The sequence below is a fragment of the Tauraco erythrolophus genome, chromosome 22, assembly GCF_009769465.1.
Source record: "Tauraco erythrolophus isolate bTauEry1 chromosome 22, bTauEry1.pri, whole genome shotgun sequence".
In the NCBI taxonomy this organism is placed as follows: Eukaryota; Metazoa; Chordata; class Aves; order Musophagiformes; family Musophagidae; genus Tauraco; species Tauraco erythrolophus.
The window spans coordinates 9,039,355-9,060,410 of record NC_141486.1 but is presented as its reverse complement, the minus strand read 5'-3'; the positions used below and the strand labels follow the sequence as shown (position 1 = coordinate 9,060,410).

At 48.2% G+C, this 21,056-nt stretch overlaps 1 protein-coding gene across 3 annotated transcripts in view; it reads right to left on the bottom strand.

The window, feature by feature from the left end:
* Window positions 1-4,538: 4,538 nt before the first annotated feature.
* COL5A1 (collagen type V alpha 1 chain) overlaps window positions 4,539-21,056 on the bottom strand; it is a 155,077-nt gene continuing 138,559 nt past the window's right edge. Inside the window, exons 51-66 of one of the 3 annotated variants that reach the window (XM_086624974.1) lie at window positions 20,857-20,910; window positions 20,427-20,480; window positions 19,929-19,982; window positions 19,443-19,496; window positions 18,604-18,711; window positions 18,105-18,158; window positions 17,949-18,002; window positions 17,158-17,265; window positions 16,617-16,670; window positions 15,879-15,914; window positions 15,035-15,088; window positions 14,402-14,660; window positions 13,864-13,976; window positions 11,613-11,804; window positions 7,567-7,800; window positions 4,539-4,685 (exon numbers count right to left, since the gene is read on the bottom strand). In XM_086624974.1, the coding sequence (XP_086481100.1) occupies window positions 4,539-4,685; window positions 7,567-7,800; window positions 11,613-11,804; window positions 13,864-13,976; window positions 14,402-14,660; window positions 15,035-15,088; window positions 15,879-15,914; window positions 16,617-16,670; window positions 17,158-17,265; window positions 17,949-18,002; window positions 18,105-18,158; window positions 18,604-18,711; window positions 19,443-19,496; window positions 19,929-19,982; window positions 20,427-20,480; window positions 20,857-20,910 (1,629 nt within the window). The remainder of the gene's footprint in view (window positions 4,686-7,566; window positions 7,801-11,612; window positions 11,805-13,863; window positions 13,977-14,401; window positions 14,661-15,034; window positions 15,089-15,878; window positions 15,915-16,616; window positions 16,671-17,157; window positions 17,266-17,948; window positions 18,003-18,104; window positions 18,159-18,603; window positions 18,712-19,442; window positions 19,497-19,928; window positions 19,983-20,426; window positions 20,481-20,856; window positions 20,911-21,056) is intronic. The other 2 variants (XM_086624975.1, XM_086624977.1) reach the window with 2 other exon arrangements.

Sequence of the window (21,056 nt, the reverse complement as noted above, 5' to 3'; positions counted from 1 at the left end):
AACTGGGCTCAGCTGTGCTTGGTTGACTCTCACTGCCCGAGCGGTACCGGGGGTGGGTGCTGCTCTGCTCCCCCCGGGGCTGGTGTGGGTGCTGAGCTTGGTCCTCTTGCTGCATCCCGAGATTTGAGGTGCCCTGTCCTGGGGCAGGACAGGCAGCCACTGTGCTGGGGCCATGCCAGGCAAAGCCCCCGGGGTGTGCAGGAGTTTGGGTTGAGCAGTCCCGTCCTCGGAGCACAACTGAGCTGTCTTGGTGCTCACGCTCCGTTTGGATCATCTGCTGCTTTCTGTTGTGCATCTTCCAAAAATTACCCTCCGAGTGACTGTGCTGTAGCTCTGGCCCCAAATCACGGACTTTGTTATAGGAAAAGAAGTGAAAAATATGCCATGGCTTCTGTGTTTGGGAGCTCCAGAAATAAATCAAATCCTTGCTCAGATCTCTGCTTTTTCCTAATAGCAGATCAAAGCTCCTCTGGGCACGGAGACCCTGAGGCGTTTGCTAGAAGTGTTTGCTGCAACCAGCAACGATCCAGTGCAAATCACAACTGGCAAGTCAGCGTGAACAAGGTTAGTGCCACCTTGAAGCATCATCAGGATCTGAGTTAAATCTTTCCAGCCAGCTCTAAGTAATTCAAGCTATTTTCCCCCCTAGTTTCTTCGCCCAGCTGTGGTACCTTTGCATTTCTGGGGTCCATTTGGATGAAGATTTGGACATAATACCCCAAGATTTCCCAAAACTGCTCCTACAATTATATACTTAGACTAAAGAACTTTGTCTCCTTATCTAAACATTTGAGATCTACCACTAATTGCAGCCAAAGAACGAAGGGGAGAGGCTGATGGGACCCACGACTTGGCGTGGTCATTGCCAAGCTTTGTGCACAGAGGTGGGTTTGTGCACGTGTGCGTGTGTTTGTACTGTACGTACCTTCTGCGTTGCAAATAAGGACATGTTTTCAAGGTGAAGGCATCTTCTTGAACCTGCAAACCAGCAGCACCAACCAAACCATCTTTGCAAGAAGACCCCGAGAACCAGAGTGATGCAAATCTAGCAGCAGCAGCTGGTGTTGGCATCTTACAGCGGTTTCCAGAGGAGCCGTCATCTTCTTGCACGTCCCTGGAGTGAAACCCGCAGGAGAGGTAAGAAGAGGATGAGCAAAGTGTCCTCTGTGTCCCTTCCCCCAGCACCTCCATGCGGCAGTGCCCTGGGGCTGAGACATGAGTTTGGGGGTTGAGGAGCTCACCAAGAAGCTGGAGAAATGGTTTGTTTCCAGAATTCATCTCAAGAAGATCAGCGAGAGCAAAGGCTCCTCAGGTGCCGTTGCCGCTGGGGTGGAGAAGGTGGCCAACCTCATCTTCTCATCCAGAGCCCGCAGCCATTGAAATCCCCAGGTTGGGTTTTTGCACTGTTGGGTTGATTGGAGTTTCTCACTGAGAAAAAAAAGATTCCAGGCCTGGAAGTTCTCTCTCTGATGGGTTTGGATTATTGTTTTACAGTATATGTTACCTTCAAGTGCTTTCGCCGCTCCTCTGATGAACTCTTCAGGCTCCACCAAGCAGAGGGGTCGTGGGGAAATCACGCTGCAACCAACTTCAAGAAGACATTCACATCACGTTGGTTTAGGTGGAAACAGTAAACTTGATTTATTGAAAAAAAAATCTATTACATTTATTCCTTTATTACACAGGTTTAAAATATTTAAAAATAGCTCTTATGGGCATTACACTTAAATTTTATGACATGTTTATTGGACTTTGAAGAAATGTACAATATGTCATTCGACACTATATTTTAAAAAGGGCCTTATGTACTAAAATTTTTTTCCATAGGTTTTATTTTTCTTATCAACATTTGTTCAAGTCATATATATTAAGGGAGGAGGGAAATAAAATTACACAAAAAGAATGTCTGCAAATACAAGTAGTAATTTTATTGCAATATACCGTAGCTAAGTGGTCTGGGGAAATCGGAACAGTTTGGAGCTCAGTACAATTACAACACTGTGGAATTCGACAGAGGAAATTATTTTTTTTTTTCTTAAAGCAAAGAAATAAAAGGAAAAATAAAAGAAAGAAGCTCCCTTGATGAAAATTTATAACAGAATCACATGACCTAGACAGACGCACACGTGTGTACATACAATATATGGCTTATCTGTTGCGGAGAGGAACGTGCAACCTTTTCTGACCTTCCCACTGTTCCTGCACAAGGCTCTTGCCAAGGTGACCAAGAGGCTGTATTCTCCTATAGATTATTATATACTCCTTTTCACTGCTTTGCTGCCGGAGTCTGCAGTTTTTTAGGGTAGCACCTTTTTTTTTTTTTTTTTCCCCTCCCAAAGTGGAAAAAAAAAATATGAGAGAACACAACTGAAGAAGGGAGACGGATGGACATGGTTCTCCCAGACCGAAAAGCACCGCGCGGCATCGCCGCTCCCTCCAGCATCGTTTCGCCTCCCTTCCTCGGATGCGGCTGCTCTCTGCTTGGGAAGGAGGGGGGAAAAGACATCATATATAGGCTTTTCTTCACAGTAAATGTGATGTCTTTTCCGTTATGGTGAAAGACCCTCCTTGGCTCAAGCGTTGCTGTAATACTCCAGGCCATATAATAATAAAAAAAAACCCCCAACCCTGCAACATCTATTTTTCCAGCCAAGAGATCCAACCAAAGAAAACGGCCAGGGAGAAAACGAAGGAACACATGGAAAAAGAAGATGGTGTCAGCAGGTTGCGAGCCGAAAACGCTGCGTGGAAAAAAAAAATAAAAAGCCATCCTGGCAGAGCCACCGTGGGAAGACCAGGAAAATTGCAGATCCCCGGGAGCGCTCGGCGGGCGGGCACCCTGCAGCACCAGCATCGCATCGGGACATCCAACAAGTACATAAATTAGCACCACAAACATCCAGCGACCGAGTACAATCTGGTATGGTTACCACCGTATAAAACACATGAACATTCTTGGGAAGAAAAAAAAAAAAACCAAAAGAAATTAAAATAAAAAAAAGAAAACAAGATATAAGCACATTGAATACTTTTTCTACACGGGCCATATAGGCTACGGCAATAGCATTAAGGACAGGAGCAGGTCTTCTAGTGATGGATAAGAAGGTGGATGGAGCATGCACTTATAATCAAAGACAGGAGCAAAAAGCCTGCAGTGGGTGTTGAAAGGGGCTGAAAAGCAAAGGCTGCTGGGAGATTGGCCAGTGGCAGGGTATCACCAGTGTTGTATTAAAGTTATTCAAATAGATAGCACCAACAAAGAGACTTGTAAAAATAAAAAGCACCTTTTTTTTTTTTTTTTTTTTAACACTTTATCTTCAGAGAGGACAAATGGATTTCCCCTGCCACTGCAATCTGCCCCTGGGAATGGATTTTTTTTTTTTTTAATTATTATTTGAAAAGAACACCGAAAGTAAAAAAGAAGAATTAATTTAAAACGTTTATGTTAAGGTAAGCGAGTGTATAAAAAGGCAGAGACTCAAAGCAGATCCTGCTTTTAGATCCGGGTTTTGTAGAAATCTTGTGAAAAACTGGCTTTAATTTCCTTATTCCAAAGCGAATCGTTCCAAAAGGCACCTGAGGCTCGGGGGGCTGGTTTGCCACTCATGGGACCCTCATCCTGCAAAGACTCGTGCCTGGGTGTAGCTCCAAGCCCTTCTGGATCCAGGCTTGGGGCTGGGAAGAGGTGGGAGCGGTGGGGACGTGAGCCGGCCGTCTTCGTTCCCAGGTGGATGCTTGGCTGGGGCAGTGGTGGGAGGGTGGGGGGTTTAGTACAGACGGGGTCACATGCATGTTTTGAAGCCAGAAACATCGCAACATTTCAAATAATATACAATACAAATATTTACTTACAAACATACAAAAATATAAGCACCTTTAATACATGGGAAAGAGATGCCCAGTGTGACTTTTAGCTCTGAAATTCATGGGATTGAATTTTGTAAAACGCAGAATTACGCGATTCAATGGAGATCTTGAAAATTCTGGAAATGGCCGTGACGTCTACGTGGAAGTCAACAAAACGCCTCCGATGAGCTTCGGCAGGGTTTAGATTTGAGCCAGGACTTCACCGTCGAGCTGAACGCAGGAGTTTCAAGTTTTTTCCATTTTTCCTTAGAAACGAACACACGCGCACGAATGTATAGAACAAGCGCTCGGTATCGCTTTGTGGGAAGAAGAAGAAGTCTTCGATGGTGGTGGGGTCTGCTCGGTGGCAATGGAGCAGCAGCAGCAGGAGCAGTGGTGTGGGGACAGGTCTCCAGGCCACGCGTGCGGCGGTCGGTCATGCGATTCTGCGTCTGTCGTGGGAACGGTCCCCGCGGTCGGCGGGTGGGTACGCGCGGGCGCGGCGGCGCAGAGGAACTCGGGCAAAACGAGGAACAAAACAAAACGGAAAAAAATAACCCATCGCTGTCCAGTTTCAGAACGTGCATGTGACAAGGAATTCTTTTTTTCTTTTTTTTTCCTCTTTTTAATTAATTAAATGGCGCAATGAGGTTACGAGGTTGCTCATTTGGAGACTAGTTTTCAGGTGGCTCTTAGCCCATGAAGCAAGCCGGTCCCACCTCGAATCCAAATTTCTGTGACGCTTCTCCGAAGTCATTGAACATGATGTCGACTATAGGTACTTGCTCTACTTTGGGCGTGTTGATTTCCAGGATAGTCTTCTGATAGCCCTTCTTTGCCTGATGGGGAGAAGAGGGAGAGAGAAGAGCTCTAATGATGCCTCCAACCCAACACAAGCAAGTTATCACAAATGAGCATTCACCAGTCAGCTGGGAATACGGTGATCATCTTGGCCAGGCATTTTCTGAGCTGAATTAGAGGCACCCAACACCCAAACACCCTACATTTGCCCTGCAGATTTAGCAGACACGCTTCTCAAGTGGGATGGTGACCACTGAGCAAACCCCTGGGAGATGACTGTTGTGAGCCCAGGCTTTGGAGCAGAAGACGCTGCTGCCCTGCAGATCAAAAGACACTAAAGTGCTGTCAGCACATCTCAGAGCTGGAACAGGAGCCTGGTGAAATAGTTGTGGCTGTGGTATAGTCGTTTCACCTCCCTGAGGACACACATGGGTTGTTGAGCAAATGCGAGCGATTTAATTTGAATATATTAGTTTGACTATTATCCGAGCGCTACCGGAAAGATCACATTTAAAGTTTGATAGAATTCACAAGGTGATGTTGTCTTTTTATCATGCCTGGTAGCCATACAGTTATTTCTGAAATATAAATAATTATTAGAGGAGCAGAAGTGCACCCGAGGGCATACAAAGCTGCACAAACAAGTGAATTTATGGAGCAGCTTTTGGCTCTACCTCACCCTCTGATTTGTGTGTCTCGGTAGAACGGGCTATATCACAGCTGCTGAGAAAAGGCTGTAAGATCAGCCAAACCACATTCAAACAACGGCCCCAACATGAGCCCTGTGGATCCCCCAGCACCAGCCACAGCAGCCTCGGTCACGGCCGGAGCACGGGTCCTACCAGAACCTCTGTGGCACCACTGTGCCAGGTAGCTCAATCTCATTTTTCACATGGTAAAGCTCAATCTTAAATACCCTGCCTGTGGTTCAGGAAGGATGACCTACCATGGTACTGGAGCCAGTATGGGAATGCAGGAGATGCAGAGCCTCCTTCTGCAAGGCTGCATGAACCTCCCTTGGCATATTTTTACCTCCTTTTTACAGCCTGCAGGAACATCTCTTGCCGAGAGGAAGGACTGGGGCACATCGATTTGGAAGTGATGCCCAAAGCTCTGAGCCAGGAGACGATGGCTCCGTGCCCCACCATTGCACCGGGGCTCGTTCAGCCTCTCCGTTCTCCTGCACCGTGGGTGCCCATTGCTCTGGCTGCTTTAATTCCTGCCACAGTCATTTAATTGTGACACCGAGACCGGCTGTGCCAACAGCCACCTGTGAGAAGCAACCAAGTGAATCGACTCAAAGGAGCCATGATCCTCTTTCCATGCAATATCCCTCATCAGGGAGAGGACTGCAGGGCACCGGAGCCAAATCACTCAAACCAAGAGGGTTTTCCGTAGGCACAGCGGCCTTAAAACACCCAGCGTGTGATCTCGGAGCATCCCTGGGACTAAAGAAGGGAAAAGGAGGAGAAGGCACTTTTTACCGAGGACACATTGCGTTAGCAGGAGATATGAAGTACTCGAGGATAAACTTCCCCAGGTGGCTCCTGAGCGTTTCCAGGAGCGGGATGGATGCCCTTTCCCTCTCTGCAGGAGTGTTACAAGAAGAAGTGATTCTAATCTGATTCTCCTCATTGCTCCTACAGTAAAAAAACGTGTGTGTGCCAGAACAGACCCGCTTTCATCTCAAATTACGTGGCGGGCTTTTTCTGTCAAACATCTCAATCTTTCTGTCCCGTGGGCTTCAAGCACTGCGGTTGCAGAGGGTGAGAACGACGCCCGCTTTTGCAGCAGCAAGCTGGCTCTCAAAATAAACGCGAGCGGCGCCCACTTTGCCAAATTTTCAGTTCCTGAGGGTAGATTTTTCAGGGCTCAGTCCCAAATCAGGCACCCAGCAGAAGGAGGCAGAAGCAAGGGGAGGATGCTGGGTCCCACTGGAAACGCTGCCTGTTGCTCGTGGCCCCAGCGAAGGGGAAGAGCGGCGTGGGCTGCGCGGAGAGGGCAGGGGCGGCAGCAGCAGGGGCTTGCGAGCACAGAGCAAAGCAAAGCTCCGTGCTGGGGCTCCTCTGGCAGCTCAGGGGATGCGGGTGCTGCAGCCAGCCTTGGGGCGATGCACCCCCGTGCCCAGCATGGCCCAGAGCCCTCCCAGGGCTGCACGCAGCAGCTCGCCGCGAAAACAACCCCAATCAATCCGACACCAAACCCTTACTGCTTTGCCTCCAAGATTTCCTGAAAGCAGGTGAAAAAATAAAGGCTTTAAACTGAAAGAGGGGAGATTTTGATTAGATCTAAGGAAGAAATTTTTTACAATGAGGGTGGTGAGGCACTGGAACAGGTTGCCCAGAGAAGTTGTGGCTGCACCATCCCTGGGAGTGTTCCAGGCCAGGTTGGATGAGGCTTTGAGCAACCTGGTGTAGTGGAAGGTGTCCCTGCCCATGGCAGGGGGGTTGGAACTAGATGGTCTTTACGGTCCCTTCCAACCCAAACCATTCTATGATTCTGTGATTATCAAAGCCTGAAAAACTCATAAGCAACTGGGTGTCATGCCTCACCTCTCCCTGTGCAAGTAAAGAGAGTAAGAGTAAAGGCAACGGGGGGCATTTAAAAGCAACCTGTGGTTTTAAGCAGGTCCCCTCCTTTATGCACAGCAAGCAATAAAGGAAATTAATCTGTTTTCTAGAGGTGCTGCAGCTTCCCCTGACCTTGAGAGGAATCGTGCATCTCCAGCATAGGGAAGAGCAAGCTCCATGTCTCCCGTGCTGGAGACAATCCTCAAGGCAACTACATCAGTGGGCACAGGAAATTTGGATGCGATTTGCTCCAAGGCAGAGGGTGCTGGACAAGCAGGGGAGGGGGACAGACACTTCCAGCTCCAACCCCTTTTGCAGGGACGGGGGGAGCCCAGCTTTGCCCACGTACCGCACAGCCGTCCAGGGCGGCTCGGATGTAGGGGTTGTTGTCGTAGGACATCTCCTCGTCGTTGGAGCCCAGGAAGCGGATGGCCTTGTCGTAGCTGTCGGTGGTGGCATCGTGCCAGGCTACAGACTGGTAGCAGTTGTAAGTGATGTTCTGGTGGGCCGAGGCGCTCAGGAGCCGGAGGAAAGTCATCTGCACCACTCCGATGGGGTTCCCATCCGAATCCACGTAGGAGAGCTATGGGAAGGCAGAGAAGCTGGGCAGTGAGGGGTAATGCAACAAGTTTGGGGGCTCTGAGGACCATCGATCTCACTCATCTTTGTCACCCTGGGCACGGGGCTCAGTCTCACCACCCCAGCGAGGTGCCGACACTGCTCCTGCCACAGGGCTGCTCTGCCCCTCCTGCTGCCAAGGGCACGGCTACCAGGGGAAGGTATTATTATTTCTCACGCTGGTTGTGAGCTAAAAAAGTAAGGCTAATGCAGGGCAGGAGGAGAAAGGAAAGGGGATTTCAGCCCTGGTTGCAAAAAAGTGCAGTGCTAAGCAAATTCAGGGATATGTGTCTCAAGTTTAAGCCAATACTGAGCACACTTCTCCAGCTTTTAAAGAGGGGAGAAAGCAGATTTCTGTAAGAGTTTGGGGCTTTAATTTTCTGCCCTTTTTGACATGATTTTCTGACTGCTGTGGGTATCTGCACACATTGGGGTATTTCCCATTCATTTTTCCTGGGCATCACCACACTGGCTTTTAAGCAATCTTCACATTTAACCTGCAGCAATCCCGTTCCTGCTGCTGAGGACTCCGTGGTGCCCTGGTCGGGGAGGCTACGCTCAGCTGAAGGCAAAACGAACTTGCTGCCCTTAGGGCATGTCACGAAACACGGAGCTGAACTGGCACAGGGATTTGCTCCATCCTGCCCATCAGGCTCCTTTGCTCCCTTGCAGGATAACGGCGTCTAGAAATGTATTTCTGCAAAACATGATTTATTGAAACCCCCTCCAGCACCAGGGATTCAGGACTTGCTGGGATTTTCTCTCATACCCCACCAAGGCAGCAAACACGCGGCAGGTCAGCTAGTTCCCATCTATAAACTAATGGTACTTGAGGTGGCACCTCCAGCCATGGCCAAGCCACCAGAGCTGCTGTTCGGTACTGTCAGCTACAGACAGGGGGTCTCTTTAGCAATGACCAGGAGAAAAATACAGGCACGCAAACAACGCAGTGTTCTTCGAGGTACCACGAAACATCAAGTTGTGGTGGAAGCTGCAAATAGTAGAAGAGATTCATAACCAGACAATAAAATCACGGGTAAAAAGATAATAAAAATAAATAGATATACCAACCGGTTGTCAGGATACTGTTGCACTGTCCTCCTGAGAGTTAAATATGACTGACCATGAGAAAGCCACGCATGCCAAGAGAAGAGCTACCAGAAAACCACCAGGACGTGGAAGGAGAGGGACACGAAACGCCGACTGCTTGGAACACACCCAACGGCACACGGCACTACTGGTCTGCAGGACCTACTCCTCTCATTGTTCTTATTTCAAACCAGTGCTTGGTTTGGGAGCCTGACTGCTTGTTGAGGGCTCTCGGTTGCTGTTCTGCCTCTATGGCTGGCATGAAGCCCTGCCCCAGCTTTGCAACTGGAGCCACTGGGAACGGGTTGTGTGCATGAGGCGTGCTCGTGGGAACAAGGTTTTGCAAAAATCAATCCTTTCCTGATTTCTCTTTGACAGTGTTTCCCCGTGGCAGAGGCCATATGGCTGTGGAGGGTAACAGGACAGGATGGGTGGCAGGTCTCATCAGAGCTACTGGGAGTTGTGTGTGACACACAGAAAGAAAGCAGAGTCCAGAAGAAAACATCTGCCACCCTTTTATCCCTCTAAATGCAATTTGGCTGCATCGTGAGAAACAGTAAGAAATCAGCTCCAAGTACTCCACGTCACTGATTAACGGTGGTGCGGAAGCATCAAAACAAGACTGTTTCTTTGCATTTCATATTTCCTATGTCCTTCTTACTTTAGATGTCCCCAGAAGACAGACAAGCATCTCCACAGCTGAGCACCTCATGCAAGCACCAAAATTCATAAGGAGTCCCCCACGTCAGCACCCTGCGCCCTCGGCAGCACGAGGAAACCTTCCCCTCGGCTTCGGAGATCCCCATGGGCTCAACCCCTGAGAGATCATGCTCGAGCTGTGTGGAAAGACACCAAGGACCTTCTCTGGGAGTAACAGGAGCAACGCTGCATCACAGGGGAACCCAACCTCATTCACCCCACCCATCTACACACAGATTTCAACTGATCTTAATCCAGGCAAATGTCTCCCCAGTTTATCAGTCTCATAGTTCCAAATACTGACTGAGGTGAAATGAGAGGTACTTTCAAAAAAAACCCCAAAAAACCCAACAAAAAACCTAACCCCAAACTATACTTTTATGGCTGGTGTGTTTGTGTGGTGTCAGGTCTTCTACGTGCTGGTGGCTTTTTTCCAAACAGAAAACGCAGGACAGGTAAAAAGCAAGAAAATGGCAACACAGAAAGATGGAGCAAAGAACTCCAAGTAGCACTGAAATTCTTATTTAAAAAAAATGGGTCCTAAGCTCTAGATTGGCAATTCAGCCTCTAATGTAGCTGGTAAACAGTCTGGAAAAAAAAAAGCAGAGAAGATGGAGCAATGGAGGTACTCATGATATTAACTGATGAAGTGCTCTGTAATTAAGCTATGAGTAGTTGCCCTCCGAGGAGCTACACGGCTGAAGCCTTGGCTTTGCAGCCGTATTCGATGATGCAGAAAAGCTGCAGAAGCCATCTCCTTCTGGTGGGCAGAATCAGAGGAAAACACGCTTAGTGGCGATGAAATGCGGCTTAGGAAAACAAAGTGGTGATTTTCTTTGTTGTTTGCCTTTTAAGGTGGAAGTTTGGGGCGCTGCAAGAACCCTCTGCCCCGGGGAGAGGGCAACTGTGCACGGCAGCTCAGCACGGTACCGCAGAGCATCTCCTGCCAGGGCCCGGTCGGTTTTATCTGCTGAATATTTCCTTCTTCCCTAATTCTCCTAATTTGACTGAGCTCGTTATCTGCATCCCACTAATCCTACAAGAACTGATACACATGTGGGAGATTTTGGTTGCTTAAGGAGACCTGGCTTACACTGATCACTTGCTGTTCTGACAAGGATGCTCTGACATCCCTGACCAGGACTGGGGCTCGGTGGGAGCGATCTATCTGCAACGTGAATGTCCTGTTACAGGATAAAATACGAGAGCTTTTTCTCTGTTTTAAGTGCTGCTGCCTTGCTTGCTGACAATAATCATTATCTGACCTTAGGACAGTTGTTCTCCCTTGAAAAAATCCCTGCTTGTGTCAAAATCCTGTCCACCTGGCTTGGCAAACGCACGTGGCTTGAAATCTTCCCTGAAACCAATGACTTCACGTTTCCCAAGCTCCAGGAGGACCATGGGAGCCCCTGATGTGGCTCATCTCCAGCATGGGAGACAAAATCCATCCTTTGGGGAAAACCTGCCCCAAACCAGGGATGTGCAGACTCACCACTCACGCTGGGTACCAGCGAGCATGGGCTGTGATGGCACCGTGCCCAGCTCCAGGCCGAAGCATCATGTTAGGGGGGTGTCAGCTCCAGGGATAAGGCTACACTGCTGGGGGACAGCAGCATGGGGACACCAACTGTGCCCTCGCCATAATGGGAACTACTTAGACAGGAACATCCCTCCTTGTGGGATGCACCGCGCTGCACGGACACAGACCTGCGACAGCCCCAGCTCTGCAGGGTCCCCCGGCTCCTCAGCATGTCCCCTTCTAACTCAGGGGCAAAGCTCACCACCTGCTCCAAGGTTTCCAGTCAAGCAGACTGGAAAAAAAAGAGTCCTTGTAAGGTTTTAGATTTTTTTTTCAGTATTCCACCTTAAATGTTTTTACTGCGACTTGCGATGGTTATTAGTCCGGCATGCAGAGTGCAGCAGGGCTGGCCATACCAAAGCAGATGACGCGCTCTGATTCAGACTAGAGGGCCAAGGTGAGCCACTTACCAAAGACCCCCGCTTGTATTGACTATACCATGTGGAAGGCTGTTCTTTGGGCCAACGAGCCATTTTACTCTGTAAAATATGACACGGGTTAAAGACAACAGAAAGCACCAAGATGCATCTTACCAGTTTACCGCGCTTGAATTCACTGAACCAGGAGCCCGGGTTTTCCTTTGGCCAAGAAGTAATTCTAGCCTAGTTTGTGGACGGCAAGGAGGAAAGAGAGAAAGAAAGAAAGAAAGAAAGAAAAAAAAAAAGAAATAAAAAAAAAAGTTACATTCAGTTCCACAAGCAGAGTCTGCATGTCTTATTGAAACTGTCCAACTGCCTTGAAAATGTTTTCTTAATCTTTATACATCAGTAACAAGACCAGTTGGTGGGGCCCTCAGGCGCCACCAGCCTCCCAGCAGAATGGGACAGCGTGGTGCTGCCCTGGGCGCTCAGCACTGCCTCAGAACAAGCCTCCTTTGCTGAGAGCTAATGATCTCTGCCTCCTGGATCCTTTGGATGCAAAACCAGCAGTGCAGTCCATTGGCAGGAGAGAGGAAAGGAAAGATAGAGAGGAGAAAAAAGGGAAATAACAACAGCGAAAGATCATTGATCTTCATGGGAGGGCAGGGGTGGAAAAGCAATGCTGATCACTCTAACGTCAGATCCGGATGCTGCGGGGCTGGGAAAGGCAAAGAGTGATGAAGGAAAAGTGTCTGGCTGCCTCCTGCGTTCGGGCAGCAATAAGGCGCAGCACGGGCAGCGCATCCTCCGCAGTCGGTGCTGGACCATCGCCCGTAACGGGGCTTCAACTACCCGGAGCGACGCAGGGGGTGACCTTGGCAGGAAATGAGCTGCTGGAGCATCCTTTATGGCAGTCCCATCTAAGCAGCTGAATCACTTTGTTTGAGTCAGAGCCCAAGGAAGGAGCGTGGCTGCTGTCTGCTCCCTTACCCTCCCACATGCTCCCTCCATTCTGCCGTAAATCTCCCCAAAAAACAACAGCCGAGCTATATACAGGTGTCTTGGGATTGTCCTTTCCTTTCCAGTACGTGAACCATAAAGCAAGTCAGCGTGTTTCTGCTGGGTTAAGGATGCACTGAAAGGGGATACGACTTAAACTCTGCTGTGGCTTATAATAAAACCACTCAACCAATGCTTAATGCTGGTGTGGTAGCTGTCTTCATTCCTGCACAGGAAAAACTGCAGCCTGAAGCTCGCTCTTATTTACGACAGTATTGCAAAAGCATCGCACAATTTGCATTCGAGCAGCACAGCTGCAGTCAGAAGAGCAGCTCCACTGTGGATGAGATGGGCAGAGCGAGCACGGCCGGAGCCTGAGCAGCCGTGAGATCCCAGGCAGCTCCGCTTTTCCAGCTGTCAATGTTCTGAGGACAGCCACGGCGAGTTAACGCAGAGGAGAAGAAATCCATCTCCTATTTAAACAGCCCTAACAAAAACTCAAGGAAGATTCATGTTATGTGTTATTTGTCCTGTGCTGACACATATTTCTGGTGGATAAAATTCAGCAAGCAAATGGCTTTCACTGGAGCACACAGCTTCATCTGCACTTTAACCCAGCTGGACACAGAGCAAGCTCCCCAGGTTGCTCTGCAAGAGTTTCTGCCTGGCCAGTGCGAGAGCAGCTCTGGGAAACAGAGTCCTGGGTACAGGACAAAAATGATGAGTGTGGCTGAGCTAAGCACCTCATTACACAAATAACTTAATCAACCTTGTGTATTGGTGTCAGGAAGAGCGCTGAGGCTGGTTGCAATCATTTAGCATCGTCTACCCACACGAAACACCAGAAAAAATGACAGGAGAGAAATATTTTATCTGCCCTGCTTGAAGATCCACTAAGGGTAGAGGAATCAGTGGTGCTTGGGCAGCCCGGCTGCAGGAGGGAAGACAAGGAATGGGTTAAATGAAGCTCTCAGGGAGCCGCAGCTCGTGCTCCAACACACATTTCTGCCTTTGGAAAGCAAAGTGAAAAAACGAAGGTTTTCGCGTTTATTATGCCTGGGAAATCATCAAAGACTTGTCCCAATCACGTTTAAATCTGACTCAAAGAAATTCTCTTTGTAAACATATTCCTTATTATCTTAGAAGCCAACGTTGCGTAACAAAGAAACGTTCTGGATCTTTAATCCCTTACTTGCTATTGTTCAATTCTCCTGAAATTGACTGTCTATGAATATTCATATCGGGAAACAATCTCTTATCACCATGATACAGGGGAAAAAGAAAAAAAGTTGTGTGGACTTACTCCTTCAGACTTCTTATCAGGGAAGATGCAAGTCTCTCCACCAGCTGTGAAATTACAGTAAACTTTGAAAGAGTCCCTGGAACATCCCTGGTTAGGATCAACCCAGTATTCACCTGGATGCACGAGAGGGAAGAGAAGGCAAGAAAGAATCAGCACTGTACAGGAAGGACGATGGGCACTCCAGCAACCATCTCTCCAGGGATGTTTCAACTCTGTCACAGGCTACTATTTATACATATTTTTTTGAAAACCAGTTAAATTCTGATTCCATGTAATACTGTGGGACCTTACAGGAAAAGTTATTTTTCATCATATATCCCCATTCTTAAAATAGAACATTTCAGTTGGAAGCGACCTACAACCATCATCTAGTCCAACTCTTCTCTACGTATTCCTTCTTTGTCAGCCACATTCCTCATGGGGCACCAGGGCCAGGGACTCTCCAAATGACTTCTCTTCCTGCACTTGCTGTATTCACTGTGTGGAGCTGGGAGACCCTTCGTGTTTTCCCCCATACCCTCTCTGTCCCGGGACATACCATCTGGGAAATCGGGGTGACAGAGCTGCAGATCCTTGCAGGTCCGTGCTGGGTTATGTTGAGTGCCCAATGGATGCTTCATTTGCTCAATTTCCAGTTTCAAGGAATTCAGTGAGCCAAAAATTTCCTCCATGCCGTCTGCATAGTCCATGTAGTTGTCGGCATTTCCATCGTCCACCAGCTGGCTGGCGTCAATATTTCGCCTGGTCCTCTTGGAAGCCTGGATGGGCAGCGGCTGGATGACTTCTCCAGGAGGACCCTGATTTGTGGGGAAAGAAGATGCAACTTCTCATTGGATTGGTGATGGGGAAGACACAGAAGAGATGGCCAAAGCAGCCACCAATGCTGAGCAGCAGCATCACAAGATACCCACTAGACATGTAAAACACCCATGACGGTACTGATAAAAACCCTGGCCACCAGGCTTGAACATTGGCTCCATCTTCTCTTGTCATCTTCCTGTTACTAACTTCTCCCTTCACATCCCGCTTCCTTCCCCAGCATCTCTAAGAGACCCCAATCCATTGCTGGGGATATGTCGAATCTTTGTCCAGAAATTTTCTACTTCCTAACACTACAACATCCATTAAATCTGAACCTCATTTCACACTTCATCTAATAGGTTCTACTTACAGGAGGCCCTGGGGGCCCAGGAAGACCCGATTCACCCTTTGGACCTGTTGGACCCTGGGTGGAAAAACAAGAGAAAAACATATGAGTCACTGAGGAAAAAGCACTTGTCAATTATATTGCATCCCAAACGTTATTTCTTTTAATAGTCTCTTGTAGCAAAAAACTTTCTTCCTGTCCCTTCAGGCACACAAAAGGAGTCTCCTCACCACTCTCCCCCAGGAAAATGTTTGTTTTGGTTATTTTTGATGCTAAGTAAGAGAAAAAGATCAAACACTTGGTGTTAAACAGTCAAATTTTGCTTAGGCTTCCTACGGAAAAGGAAGGATCTTCCAATGCATGAAAATGTTAACCCTCCAAATCAATTCAACAGTTTTAGAAACCAAACCAAATCTTAAAATTAATAAAACATTGAATTCTGCATGGGAAAAAGACTTTAGGAAGTCGCCCAAGAGGAATTTTTAGCTGCCTGCACAGGAGATGTGTAACATGAAGCTTGCTTCAGCGTCGCATCTCTCACCGAGCTCTTCGCCTTTCAGCTTCCCACCTCCCGCTTCACGGTCTATTTTTAACACCCTCTGCTTTACAGCAGGAGGTTTTCTCCTAAGGACTATGCACTGGATGCCTCCTTATGATCTCTGCTGCACTGATGTTCACTGAAGTACAGTGTGAGCAACAGAGCCCTTTCCTGATGACAATTTCTGGGCTCAGCCAGCCTGAAAAGGCTGCAGTTGCCACCGTCATCCTCGGCTAATTGCCTTAAGGCCACTGATGGGGAGAAGTCGCAGCAGGTTACACACTTAATAAGAGCTCCTCAGCCTCTTCATTTAACAATGTCTATACTCACTGATGATCCTTTAGCACCTTTGGGACCAGGTGGACCCTGTATAGAGAAAAAAAGTACAGAAAGGAGTCAGTACGTTTCCTAGCAGAGGAGTCAGCCTCTCCTTAGAGACACACACAGCAGCGCTGTACAAGGTTGGTGGTTTTTCAGTTAATTCACTTCCTTTCTGTTTCCACTTTTCACATCCACTTGAGTTCAGTGTTGCTTTTATTTGCCAACATATAAAAAGCATTTGTGTCAGATCGATCTGTGTCAGTGCTCCGCACTCCTGCCCGGATGGGGACTGGAAAAGCTGCTGTGTGACTACTGTAACCCAGGGCTGATCCGGGCTCCGTGCTAAGGACACCCAGCAATGCCAAATGCTGGTCACCCAAGGGTGCCAGCTGCAGCCTTTGGGCATCCAGTGGAAAAAAAAAAAATGCAAATAGCAAAAAGTACAAAAAAAAATCACTATGTGATTGTAGATAATCCAAAAAGACATAAACAAGGTGGGCTAATTTCCCTGCCTCCATCACAGTGTCCCCTGGCCCCATCTCTCAGCTCATGTGTCACCCCCCAGTACTGCTGTGACTTGAATTTCAAGAGTTTTTAATGGGCTGAGCCAGGCAAACCCATTGTCCATCAGCATCTTGGTGCAAGGTCAGGGCAGAAGGACGGAGCTGAGTATCTGGGAGAACCAAGGTGACCTCAGAAGGGCTGTGAAGCTCCCGAGTAACTAAAAGATAATTACTTGTCACATACCGGTAATCCTGGTGGCCCTGGAGGTCCAATTGGTCCAGAAGGACCCGTGATACCCTGAAAAACAAAAGTGGAACAACATTGATTTGCATGCAGCGATGCTGGCCTATAACTACTCAACTAATTGCCGCTCACAGATGACCACCCAGTTTTGGATGACTCCATTCAAATCTGGAGCTTCAACTGTTCTTTAAACACGTGCATGATCTAGACAAGGGCATGATCAGGGAATCTCATAACTCATTTAAGTGTACAGTTTTAAATATCAGTCCTCTAAATGCGTATTTAATGTTACTGTCCCTCCAAGTCTATTCAACTCTTTTCATATGACCCTTGAGAATCTGCTTTCTACTAAAATGGATCATTTTGGACCATCTCTACATATCACATGTAGAATAAACTAAATTAACATAGACAATATCCCTCAAAAATTAGCATGAGTCTCCTGCCGAGGTTGACCACCTCTGCTATGCCGTACCTGCTCAAAGTCAGCAAACACCACAGCTCAAAAGCACATTTGATTAAGGTCTTATGGAATATTTACCTGCTCTCCTTTGGGTCCTGCTGAGCCCTGGGGGCCTGGGAGACCTCTGTCACCCTTTTCTCCCTGCTCTCCCGGTGGTCCAATAAGACCAATTAAACCTGGATGACCCTGAGGAGAAATAGCAGATGTTAATTACGATCTCTCACCGGAGATAACCGGATGCCAAAGCTACCCATACAAACCCAAATATCTAAGCAAGGTGGCAGAGTTTGTAGCTATCCCTGACACCTGGAAGTGGCAGAGCAGAGAAGAGCACTAGCTCTTTGCAACAGAAAATGCTACAAGTATAGAAAGAGAACGGCAGCACCGACTCATTTCCTGCACTAACATATATTACCTAAATTTCTACAAGATTGAGAACCATGCCCTAAAGCAAGCCGGGTGCCTCTCCCCATGCCCCCCTCCTAAAGCACCCGTGTTCAGGCAGCCCCGACAAGTAGAGCTGCGAGGGCTGATGTAGGGGAACACGGAGATTCAGATCCGCCGTGTCACCCGGTTGTCATCAGTGCAGGTGATACAGGGATGGGAAACCTGGTCTGGGATCCAGACAGGCAGTGGCACGTGCTCACCCACAGCACAACCCGGTTCATCCCTTGGGGCACACTCACAGCTCTCCATCTCTGCTCTAAAGATACATCCAACGCTTCCAGAGTACGAGAGCGCACACGGGGCCGGTGGCACTCCTCAGCCCTGTCCTGCCAGCTGCAGGACCCTTCTACAATGACATTTTTTTCCCCACATCCAGACACAGGCATCAGGTCATGCAGCAAGATCCTGTGTGCCGTTCTCACCTTCTCTCCTTTAGGACCAGAGTCTCCTTTAAGACCAGGCAAACCTGGTGGGCCCTTTGGGAGACGGGGGTAGGGGGGAACAAAAGAGAGAATGAATTCATGTAAAATGCATTCTTTCATTTCAAAAACTGATGGAATTTGACAGTCTGCACATACCATTGGGCCTGGAGGACCATCTGGACCAGGGGATCCTGGGAGACCTTGTTCACCCTGTAAAACACCACAATTCCCTCAAAACAATCATTCATGACAGCAGTGCTCCCAGCTGGGATTATTCTGATTATTCACCTGTCCTTATCTGGTCCCTTTGCCAGGGAATGTTTGCTCTGGCTTCTCACAGATGGTAAAGGCAAAAAGATTTGTGTTCCTTTTGTGCTCAAATCTCTAGCGGAACAGGAACTTTGGAGCTTATGGAAATGTTACCCCAGAGAGTGGGTGAGCGGACCCAAGACTCAAATAAAACATGCTGGAAGACGATATTCACTCTTATATTAGTTCCTCTAAAGATGTTTTATCTGCTGTCAGGCATTTAAGCATAGACAGAACATTTCACTGGGAGAAAGGCGTCTTCCAAGGCAGATGGGTTACGGTAAAGCATCAGGAACAGCCCTGCCCAGAAGCTTTCTCAGACTTTGCTCAGTTTGAAAATACTCACGACTGGACCAGGAATTCCTCGGAGGCCATCAGGGCCGGGCTTCCCTGGAGCACCTTGAGGACCAATTGGGCCAGTCTTCCCAGGAGGTCCTTCCAAACCAGCTTCACCCTAGATGCAAGAGGCAGCATGATTTAATCTGCATTGGGGCATCAAATGACCTTCTCAAACACGCTGTGGGTGCTTCTAGGATGTCAGAGAGTGAACACAATTCCCTGAAAAGCATGTAAAACTTTCTGTTCATTGATCTTCCTAGAGTTTCCTACCCCTTACATGCCGAGGACAAGTCTCCAAACTCCTTCACCTTTCAGCCTTGCCTATTTCTGCTGATTTCCAACAGGAAGAGCTGTGAGCTCTTCGGAGCAGAAAGCTTTCCTGGGTTCAGTCCTGGGAGATGAGCTAGCAGAGAACATCCTCCACCATCAGCGTTCCTGCTGCTGCCACGACAATTGGATCTATAATTTGCAATCCCACTCTGCATTTCCCCACCACCCATACCAAAATAATCATGGTCCAACAATGCTGTGTTTGCCCTGGGAAAGGATGCAGGGTTGGGCATACTGTATTATTTACAACATATTAAACTGCCAAATACGGCACTTCACCATTTCAAAACAAGAAAAACATACCCATGACCTTACCGAGCTCTAATTATCTCCACAGAGTTTGTTAAAAGATGAAACACAAGCCTAGATTTGAGGCCAACGGCCCCAAATTCAGGCTAATTTGTTGTAACACACAGCAAAATCAAACTGCTGCCTTTCAAACACCAGTATTGTTGCAGGGTGATCCTTTTGGCATACAAAGGACATGGTAGAAGTGCAATCCCATTCAGCTCTTACCTTGGCTCCTTTCTCTCCTTGTCTTCCTTCGGGACCAGCAGGACCAGGAGGGCCCTAGAGAAAACACAAAATAGATGCAAAACACAACTAGATCACACTGATCTGAAACGCTCTCTTGGAATTAGCAAAATGATGCTACGGCCCCAGGGAAGAAGACAAAATGGAGACAAATATCTCTGAAAAACTTTTTAAATTAGCTTCTTGCTAAATGAATCCCTGGGCTCTGCCCACGAGGCAGGAAGAGCAGAAGCACCTCATACTTGTGTTTTCTTTAAGGTGTTAAAATCTGAAAAAAATCCATGGGATTCAGCTGACAACTTCCCATCAATTTCCAATGGCTGTGGATGGTGCATACATTTTTAATTATTATTATTATTTATTTGACACGCTACTGCCTCGCATTTACTGTAGACCTAGCAAGAACATTCGCTTCAAAAAGTCCATACAAATACATTTGGAAAAATACTCCTTAAACAATCAGCTTACCCTTTTTCCTGGGGGTCCGGAGGGGCCCGGCTCTCCGGTGGGACCAGGGGAACCCTAGATGGAGAGGGGAGGAGAACAAGCCATAACTGCACCGCCCCACAGGGGAGGGAGGGGCAAACGTGCAAAACTCGAGTTGAGATGCAGAGTTTACGGCGAGGCGCGGGCGGGCGGCGCAACGCCCGGCTCCTCCGCGGTGGTGCAGGCGGTATCTCCTTTTATCCCTTCCCACCAAGAAACACCATAAGGCACGGCCAAGTTAAAACGAAAGACTTAGATTTTTGTTTTTCCATAAGTTAATTTTTGCTTTCAGCAGCCTGGCTGGATGCTGCGGCCAGGCTGACATGGACAGGAGGGAGGACAGGACCAGACAGGCATCAGGGGACCAGGGCAGCAGAAGCTGGTGGGAATTAGATGCCGTATGTTGTTCTGTGTTAAAAGGTCCTGGATCTGCACACAGAAACCTGATGGGGAACAGATCTCATCCATCCAGTTACTCACAGTCTGCCCAGGTTCGCCATCATCACCTTTGTCACCAGGGGGACCATCCTGACCCTAAAAAGGAAGAAGGAAACAAGCAGGAGTATTTAGGGTACAAACAGCGTTGAGCAGAGTGAGTGCTGGTGTGGTTCAGCTGGTCTTTGCATCACTGGGCACCCCTCCTTCCTGTCTTCCATTGGGAACAGTGGCATCAGCCAACGTCCTGTGTCAAATATCGTGGATAGCAGCATGCGGATAGCTGCTGCCCCAAAGGCTGCAGCATGGGCAGACGAGCAGTCTCATGGTGAGACTTCCTACTCTTTCCCGAGTAAAGGAAGAGTAAATGCCAGAGGAGCTGCTGGCAGCTGAACAGCACACAGTCGTGTTTCACAAGAGTCATATTCCACCAAGAGGAGGAACCTAATGGTCCTTCTGTGAGACACACACTTACAGCTGGACCAGGTTCTCCAGGAGGACCAGGGTCACCGGGAAAACCAACTGGACCCTGCAAAGAGAGAAGAAGGATATCCCCAAGTCAGAGATACTGCGTCTGGAGAATCACAGAGCACTCGTGCCTGCCAGCCCAGTGACAACATGGGGAGCCAACCCTGCGGAGCAAAACCCCAGCCCCCTACCCTCAGACACAACCCC